Below are 9,348 nucleotides of genomic sequence, written 5' to 3'. Positions count from 1 at the left end.
TGCAGGTCCGATGGTGTCAGGAAGGAGGCCAGGCCCGGCATGGCATAAATGGGCTGCTTGGGTGGCAGCATTTTGGCCGGCGGGTTTGCCTGAGTGCCCTTGGTCTCGCCCTGCTCCGGGGAGCTCTGCAAGGAGACAGACACCAATGACTCTGGAGAAGATGGATAAGCCAGAACGTGGGCCGTGAGACCAGCTGGGCCTGCAGCCTACTGCCATGGCCCCTGGCTGGCTCTCCGGCCCCTTGGCGGGGAGCTGTGGGCTAACCAGAGGAAGTGCTGGGTCCTCAGTGCACTTGGCTGCGACCCTCCAACCACCTCCTGCATTAATCCCTGGGGTCCCCTGCCCATGAGGCTCATGCCCCTCAGCCTGGCCCATGAGGCCAGTGTCACCCAGCCGGGCCACCCTCTATGCATGCTCCGCTACGGCCTCTATGCCTTTGCAGGTGCTGTCCCCTCAACTTGGAACACCCCCCCCCAACTTGACCCTTTATGGCCTAACCCCCCTGCCATGTCCTCTATGATAGCTTCCAGATGACGCCCCTACACTCATCATGTCAGACAAGTCGCCTAACCTCACTGAATGCTGGGTTCTCGTTGGAAGAATTAAATGTAACGAGATGCAAGCAAGTGCCCAGCATGAGCGCAGCACACAGTAGGTGCACCGGAGAAGTGACCACATTGGTCTTATCCATCCTCTCCAGAAACTATAGCGTTGACCTTTCCCGTGGGCCTCGGTTCTTGTTCTAATCCTTGGGTGGTGCCACCCTTATCAGGGCCGGGCCCATGGTCCAGGGTGTTACCTTGGATACGAGGCTGGCCCTGTAGGCTGCCAGAGCCTTCAGATATTCCTTCTTTGCTGCTTCGGTCTTCCTCTTGTAGGCCTGAAAGAGCCAAGACATGGGCAACTAGGGAGAGCTCTGGCGGTCAGCCCGGGGTCCCATAGCTCGTGCCTGGAATCTGCCTAGGAGCTGGCTCTGCTCCCTCTCTGCCCCGGACGCCCTCAGTGGTGGGAGAGGAAGCTCTGGCCCGGACTCCAGACTCGCACAGTTGGAGGGACAAGGCGGATCGGGATGCTTAGTCTTGTTTTACAGATGAGGAAGGCAAAATCCAGAATGGTTAAGTCACTAGTGACTGCCGCTGGCAAACAGCAGAACTGGAATAGCTTCCCAGCTTACAGATGCGCAGACTGAGTCCAGTAAAGACCTCTGTAGGAGCGTCTTCCTGGTTTCAGACATTCCAAGTCTGTCACTGGCTCCAGGGCCGCAATGCCTCGGGGGATGGTCCCAAAAGGGACAGAGACTCACCTGCTTCTGCTCCTCTCCCAAGCTGTCCCACATAGAGGCCACGATTTTGGACACATCCCCAAAGGTGGCACTGGGGTTCTGTCCCTTGATGGCGGCCTGAGTGTCTCTGAAGAAGAGCGCATAGGCCGACACAGGCTTCTGAGGCTCGTTGGGGTCCTTCTTCTTCTTCTTCTTTGGGTTCTTGGTCTTTTTTCCCGGGTCAGCGGAGGGCCTCTTCTCTCCGGATGCCTGTGCAGGTGAGAGGGGTCAGAAACACAGAGAAGCCAGGGGCATCCCGTCATAGGCTGCCCAGCCCAGCCTGAGGCAGAGGGGACCTTCCACCGCCCCCCACCACCTCCCTGTCCGACTCCGTGCATGCATGGCCGCCACCCTGGGCTTGAACACGTGGTCGTGCTCCCCGCTCTCTAGGTGAGGGAGGCAACAGGCGGACACACAGCCTGGGTAGGCGCTAGGAGCCCCGCGGTCTGTGTTTAACTCATTAATGAAAATCAGCAAGGCGGCAAAGTTGATTGAAAGAAATACGAGCGAAACTCTGCCCTTCGGGGTAATGAAACTATCGCTTTTGGGGGCTTTTAATCTTTTCTACGGGGCAGAAGTCATTTGCATCTCTACAGGGAAAAATTAATTTGCCTTGTAATCAGACAAAAATCGTTTACATCTCTACCACTTCTTTCCCAAGTTCACCTCTAACTTCACAGAGTGTAAAATCCCCTGATCGATCACTTCTCCCAGGGGAGGGGGTAGTTGTGCGGACAATGCTGTGGTATGCCACTGAAAGAGCGTGCAATGTTGTTCAGGGCCCGATTTCCAAGTTATATATATTTTTTTCTTTTTTCAAAATTTTTAATGTTTATTTTTTGAGAGAGAGAGAGAGAGCACAAGCAAGGGAGAGGCAGAGAGAGAGAGGGAGACACGGATTCTGAAGCAGGCTCCAGGCTCTGAGCTGTCAGCACAGAGCCCAACGTGGGGCTCAAACCCATAAACCATGAGATCATGACCTGAGCCGAAGTCGGAGGCTTAACCAACTGAGCCACCCAGGTGCCCCTATATATATTTTTCTTAACAGCTCTCCTTTCTTGTGATCATAAATCATCCCCAAAGATGATCCTGAATCACAAAAGATCAGTGTCCCCCACCAATTTTCAGGTGTGCAACTTGGGGCAGGGGGCAGAGTCCCCTGGGGCCCTTGTGAAATGGCTGGATGGGAACAGGGTTATGTGACTCGCTGGGTGTGGCCTCACTCTGGACACCTGGCCTTCGGGAGCTATCGGACTCCAGGACTCCAATCCCATGGGTGTTGGACTTAGGCCTTGCGATGGGAACAGAATAGGGATGCTCACCTCAGACCTCAGCAGGTTGTTAATAGGACCCCTCAGGCCACGCAGGAGGGACCAGGAACTTTGGCCAAAGGCCCTGGATCCTGCAGTGAGGACTGTCACTCTGCACCAAGCAGATGAAGGCGACACTGGGGACTGATAGGGAAACTGCAGGCCACTGGACAAGATTCAGGCCTCCGTGGCTGAGGGATGGCGAGGGACAGTTGGAGCAGCGCGGGCTGTGTTCCTGCCTCTCTGCCACTGGCCGCCCCCGATGCCCCTGGTGCACCCAGGTGGCCAAGAGTACATACACTGGAGCCAGACTGTAACCACCTCGGGGTGAATCCTGCTTGGGTGATGCTGGATAAGTTACATAACCTCTCTGGGCCTCAGTTTTCCCATCGGCCAACTGGAGATGATGGTGGCGCCTATCGCGCAGGACTGTCGTGAGGATTACGTGGATTAATACTTGTTATGTGCTTAGAACAGTGTTTGGGCCCAAGTGTCTGTTCAATAAAATAATAATAATAATAATAATAACAACAACTGCTCCTGCCTGGCCTACGGCAGAGACCAAATTATCCTGAGGATGAAGCTGGACCAGCTCCAGAGCAGTCAGGGTCTCTGTTAGAGGGCACGGGGCCACGGGTCCCGCCCCAGGCGTCTGCGGGGCCACCGTGTGGAAAGGGGTGAGAGGACCTTAGGAAGAAGGAAGGGAGGCGGGAGTTGTGGGATCGAGTTTAGATTCTGCCACGGGCTCACTGGGAGACTCCCAGCCACCGCTTCCATCCCTGGCCTTTCCGGGCCTCTCTTTTCAGCCCCGGGAAAACAAGATGCTTTCCGATGGCCAGGGAGATGTGTCAGTGCAAAGAAAGGGCAGCGTGGACAGCTGGTGACCTGTTCCCCCCAACCTGTTCTTTAGAGGCAGGACCATTCGTGACTCCAGGGATGTTGGGGGAGGGCGTGTACCCAGTGGCTGGGGTGGTGGTGTTCGTTTTTAGCGCCCCATCCTGTGGTCAGCGCAGCCCAGAGATGCCTTCTGCTGGACCACACATTTTTGTTAGAATATTTTCTCCAAACATGCCAGCGTGGCCCTAAGATGTGACCCTGAGGATCTTGTCAAGGCCGCTTGGCAAATTTAGCAGTTGAAGCCAGAAATCCCAAATTCCAGCCACACCATCTCCACTGCCCAGGCGGTCCAGCCAGCGGGCCCTGTTCTACCTGCTGATGATTCTCCTCCTCTGTGTCTTCCAGCAAAGGGTCCAGTTAGACCCTTCTCGTCTTGCCTAGAGGTAGGGGACGCCAGTTTCCATGCAGGGCCCACCCACCTGCTAACAGGACGGCATCTTCGGGCTCCGCGTCTCCACCCTCCCTACCTTGAAATGTGCTTCTGATTCCTCCTCCTGAGTTGAACTGGAGGGAGACGGCGTCGCTGACTTGCTCCCTGGGGGTGACGGGGAGCTGTGGGCGATGCCACTCCGGATGCCCATCTGAGAGATGAGCTGGGACTGGCTGAGGGCACTCATGTGGCTGGCCAGCATCGCCGGGCGGCCCAGCAGGGGCCCTGGCCGGCCCGAGTCGTAGGCAGCAACCTCCGAATGGACCATCTCCTGGATCTAAGAGAAGAGGACAGGGCACTGTGAGTTAGCGAGGACATGCCCGCCACCATCACACCTGCACGGTGGGACTCAGAGCAGCGCCATGCAGCTGAGAAGGGTGGAGGGCTCCACTCCGAGCTGGGCTTCCACGGGCTCTGGCGGGGGCTGGGGCTGAGATTCGGTGTGCCCAGGGGCAGCCTACAGCTCCCTGACAGTTTGCTTTCTGTTGACATTGACCCCGGACAGACAATCAGCAGGTCAGCCCTTGCCAGAGAGCTCAGGCCCACAGTGAATTGTTCATTTTATGATACCGAGTCTTCCCTCCTGGGACACGGTGTGTCTCTTCATTTACTCACTAGGCGGCGCTACAGCAAAGAGCACAGGCACTGGAGGCTGACTTTTGAATCCCAGTTCAGCCACTTGTAAGCTGGGTGACCTTGACCAAGTTATTTAACCTCTCTGTGCTTCAGTTACTTCATCCAAAAAATGCAGATGATAATTAAAACTACCTTCTAGAGCTGGGTAGGACAAAATGTGCCTGGCACTTAGTAAGCCATATATTATGTATAAGGGTTTGTTAAATACACAGAATAAATAAACCCCTTAATAAAGCTTTGTAGTTTTCTTCCTCTAAGTCAGTAATTTTCTTATCAAATCTTCCCTTTGATACTCCTAACTGGTTATTTTTGGAATATAAGAAAGCTCCTGATTTTTATATACAGGCATTTCTCATACGAAATACATCTGCAGAACGGTGTGTTCTTTTCACCTAAATATTTTATGTATATACACACACACATGCACACAGCTGAGTGAGGCATAACAATTTACATATACTTATGATTATTTTTATTTCTTATTTTTTAAGTAATCTCTACACACAATGTGGGGCCTGAACCCACAACCCTGAGATCAACCCTCCACTGACTGAGCCAGCCAGGCGCCCCTGTTTTTATTTCCTTTGCATCTGTGGTTATTTTCCTTTTGTAATTTCTGACATCCCATGTTATCTTCGTTAGGCAAGTTCATGGATTTCCCATTTTATTATGTGGGAGATTTTTTTCTCCTCAAAAGAATCAAATTTCTTTTTTTCTAATTTAAAAAAAATTTTTTAAATTTAATGTTTATTTTTGAGAGAGAGAGAGAGAGAGAGAGAGAGAGAGAGACAAAGCATGAGTTGGGGAGGGGCAGAGGGAGAGAGAGGGAGACACAGAATCTGAAGCAGACTCCAGGCTCTGAGCTGTCAGCACAGAGCCCGATGTTGGTTTTTATTGGAAAAATAAAACTGTCAATTATGTCTTCATTATGGATTGAATGTTTTTAATGAGATTTTTAAGAAGTTTATTTATTTGTTTTGAGAGAGAGGCAGAAAGAGAGGGAGGGAGAATCCCAAGAGGGCTCTGCACTGTCATCGGAGAGCCCAATGCGGGGCTCGAACTCACAAACCACGAGATTGTTCCCAGAGCTGAAACCAAGAGTTGAATACTTAACTGACTGAGCCACCCAGGTGCCCCATTAACATTATTATTATAAAGTGCCTCCTTTTGCCTTGATTTCAGTGGAATCTAACTGGAACATCACCATCTTTGCCTTGATGTGTGTTTCTTTGGTTTCGTCTGGTATCTCCTCAGTTCTGAGGAACTTTCTTTTTCAGTGTCTCCTCATTTCCATTCTTTGGGGGGTTATCTTTGGTAAATGCTGGCATTTGTGTTACGTGCTTTTTGAAATACTAATTTTTATAATATTTTGCATGGTTATTTTAGTTTCTATATTTTCTTCAGTTAATTCTGGTAAGTTATATACATATATATTTCAACTGTCTACTCCGTCCACAGTTTAACACTAACAGCATATAACTGGGATAAAGTTATCATATTTTTAACCTACTCTATAGTTTTTGTAGTTCAATCCCCATTCCCAATTATACTGTGAATGCATGTTGCTTTTTAAAAAATTTCCTCCGTAAGAGTTTATATGTTTTAACTATCTACCCAAAGAACCAGTTCTTATATTTAAAAAAAATCAATTTGACAAGTTTTTTGATTATTAAATTTTGCTTTCTTCTCTATTACTATTGACCTCAGGTATCATAAGTTGCATTTTATGTAGCTTTTCAAATTAAATAATTTTTTTACTTTTACATTTTTCTTTTTTTGATTATTTATTTGAGAGAGAGAGCACAAACAGGAGAGAGGCAGAGAAAGAGATTGAGAGAGAGAGAGAGAGAGCAAATCCTGAGCAGACCCCGCCCGTGCTGTTTGCACAGAGCCTGACACTGGGCTCAAACTCATGAGCCATGAGATCATGACTTGAGGCGAAATCCAGAGTCGGATGCTTAACCAGCTGAGCCACCCAGGAGCCTCTCAGATTTTCTTTTCTAATAACGTTACTATCTAGGGCAGAGGTCCAGACAGCAACCATTTGCCGAGGAATCTGGCAATGTCCAGAGACACCTCTGGCTTTCACAACTGGTGTGTGTGTGTGTGTGTGTGTGTGTGTGTGTGTGTGTGTGTGTGTGTGTGTGTGTATGGAGTGGGTTCTATTAGCATCTAGCAGGTAGAGGTCAGGGATAATGCTAAATGTCCTACAATGTGTAGAATGCCCCCTCCACACACTGCCCCCAAAGAATTACATACCCCAAAATGTAGTGCTGAAGTTGAGAACCCCTGCTCTATAACTATGATTTTTCCCCATGATGAGCATTTTAACTGTATATCACATAAACGTTTTTAAAAGTAGTCTATGCTGTGTGTGTGTGGTGGGGGGGAAGCGCCTGGGTGACTCAGTTGGTTAAGTGTTTGGCTTTGGCTCAGGTCATGATCTCACAGTTTGTGGGTTTAGGCCCCACGTTGGGCTCTGTGTTGACAGCTTAGAGCCTCTAGTCTGTTTCGGATTCTGTGTCTCCCTCTCTCTCTGCCCCTCCTCCATTCACTCTCTGTCTCTCTCTGTCTCTCTCTCAAAAATAAATATTAAAAAAAATTTTTTTTACTTCTATGGGGCACCTGGGTGGCTCAGTCGGTTGGACATCCAAATCTTGATTTCAGCTCAAGTCGTGATCCTGGGATCGTGGGATCCAGCCCCCGATGCTGGGCACCGCGCGGAGCATGGAGCCTGCTTGAGACTCTCTCTCTCACTGCCCCTACCCCCACCTCAAATAAAAAAGTATGTATTCTATAAATTAAGGGTTTTTTTTTCTTTTTTTTTTTTACCCTAAGTTATTTGGAGAAGAGTTTTCATATAATGTATTCTTTTGCTATTATGGTCAGAAAACATGACTCCTAGAATTTTATCTTTCTGGTATTGGGTTTTCATTATGGCTTAGGATATGATCAGTTTTTGTAAAATGTTCATGTGCATCTGGAATCGTGTTTATGCTCCAATATACACATTTTCTATGTGTCTATTCAATCAACTGTTTTGACTACTCTAGCTGTGAGATTTCAAGAAAAATGAGTTGAAGCAGCTCCCACAGCTACTGTGTTCCTTTCAGTTTCTCTATGGAATTTAAACTGGTTTCTTCATATCTACTGACGTGATGCTATTCATTCCCATAAATGTTGCAGAAGCTACATTTTCATGATGGCCTCTCCTGCTTAATTAAAAAAAAAACTAGCACCTTTGCCTCAATTAATGTTTTTATTTTAGATCCAACTGCACCTGTGATCAGTACCTCTGTTTTCCCACCGTTTCATAATTGTCCCGCATCACTTTAAGCATGCATCTTGTGAACAGCACATACGTAGATTTTGGTTCTGAGTTCTTAATACTATGTATTGTGAAATCTACATTTTATTGTTATATTAATCATAAAGAAGCCTGAGAGACAGACTTCAAGTGAACTATTTCAAAGAGTAGAAAATTTTCCAAAGAATTCGATTTAAAAATGGGCAAAGAACTTGAATAGATACTTTGAAGACCTACAAATGGCCAACAGGTACATCAAGAGGTACGCAACGTCGCTCATCATCAGGGAAATGCAAATCAAACCCACAATGGGCACCACCTCACACCTGTTAGAATGGCTGTCATCAAAGATCTGAGATAAAAGTGTTGGTGCGTCTGTGAAAACGGGGAACATTTGCGCGTTCTTGGTGGGAATGTAAACGGGAGCAGACACTCTGGAAAGCAGTCGGGAGGTCCCTTGAAAAATTAAAAACACAGCTACCATATGAACCGGCAATCCCACTTCTGGGGATTGATCCAAAAGAAATGACATCACTACCTTGAAGAGATATCAGGTGTTCACTGCGGCATTATTCACCATAGCCAGGGCATGGACATAACCCAAGTGTCTTTGAACAGATGAGCAGACAGAAAATGTGGGATGTATGCACGATGTTATTCGGCCACAAGAAGAAGGAGATCTGCTTTTTGCAATAAGGATGGGCCTTATACCAAGTGACATAAGTCAGACAGAGAAAGACAGACTGTGCTCTCACTCAAGTGGGGTCAAAAAAGCCAAACTCAAAGAAATAGAGAATAGAATGGTGGTTTCCAGGGCCAGGGGCTTGGAAATGGGTAAAGGTGGTCAAAGGGCACAAACTTCTGCCTACAGCATGCATAAGCTCTGGGGGCCTAATGTATAGCACGAGCATTGTCATTGACAATTCTATACTGTAAACTTATAAGTTGTTAAGAACGGAGATCTTAATAGTTATCATCACACACAGAAAGGTAATTATGTGAGGGGATGCAGGTATTAACTAACCTTACTGTAATAATAATTTCACAAAATATTTGCCTGTGTCAAATCATCATGTGGTATACCTTAAAATAATATATGTTAAATGTTAGTACTATCTCAATAAAGCTGGAAAAAAATTTAACTCTCAAGAAAATAGAGAGCTGAAGGATTTAAAATCCCTTCTCTAAACAACCCTCTTTCCATTTCAATGTGTACATACCCTTCCTTCCCTGAATCTTAAACAAGAGTCTAACATTATTTCCTCAAGGGCAAAATAGCCTTGGGGTTCTGTGTTTAGGATTTGCTTTTTCTTTTTCCTTCACAGCGGCGTGCTTAGAATTCTTCAGCCAGATATTCCTGACGCTGTAATTTCATATATTGCCAACATTTTTGCAAATCTGCAAAGTGTGAAATGCTCTCAAACTTGTTCTAATTTGCACTGTCCTG

The 9,348-nt window shown here is 47.6% G+C and overlaps 1 protein-coding gene across 1 annotated transcript in view; it reads right to left on the bottom strand.

The window, feature by feature from the left end:
- The window catches only part of TOX2 (TOX high mobility group box family member 2), a 134,595-nt gene that overhangs the window by 4,929 nt on the left and 120,318 nt on the right, over nt 1–9,348 (bottom strand). Inside the window, exons 5-8 of the mRNA XM_077765291.1 lie at nt 3,996–4,235; nt 1,304–1,531; nt 800–880; nt 4–125 (exon numbers count right to left, since the gene is read on the bottom strand). Of these exons, the coding sequence (XP_077621417.1) occupies nt 4–125; nt 800–880; nt 1,304–1,531; nt 3,996–4,235 (671 nt within the window). The remainder of the gene's footprint in view (nt 1–3; nt 126–799; nt 881–1,303; nt 1,532–3,995; nt 4,236–9,348) is intronic.

The sequence above is a fragment of the Crocuta crocuta genome, unplaced genomic scaffold (assembly GCF_008692635.1).
Source record: "Crocuta crocuta isolate KB4526 unplaced genomic scaffold, BGI_CrCroc_1.0 scaffold477, whole genome shotgun sequence".
Lineage (NCBI taxonomy): Eukaryota > Metazoa > Chordata > Mammalia > Carnivora > Hyaenidae > Crocuta > Crocuta crocuta.
The sequence above is the reverse complement of the archived record's forward strand: the minus strand, read 5'-3'. Positions and strand labels throughout refer to the sequence as shown.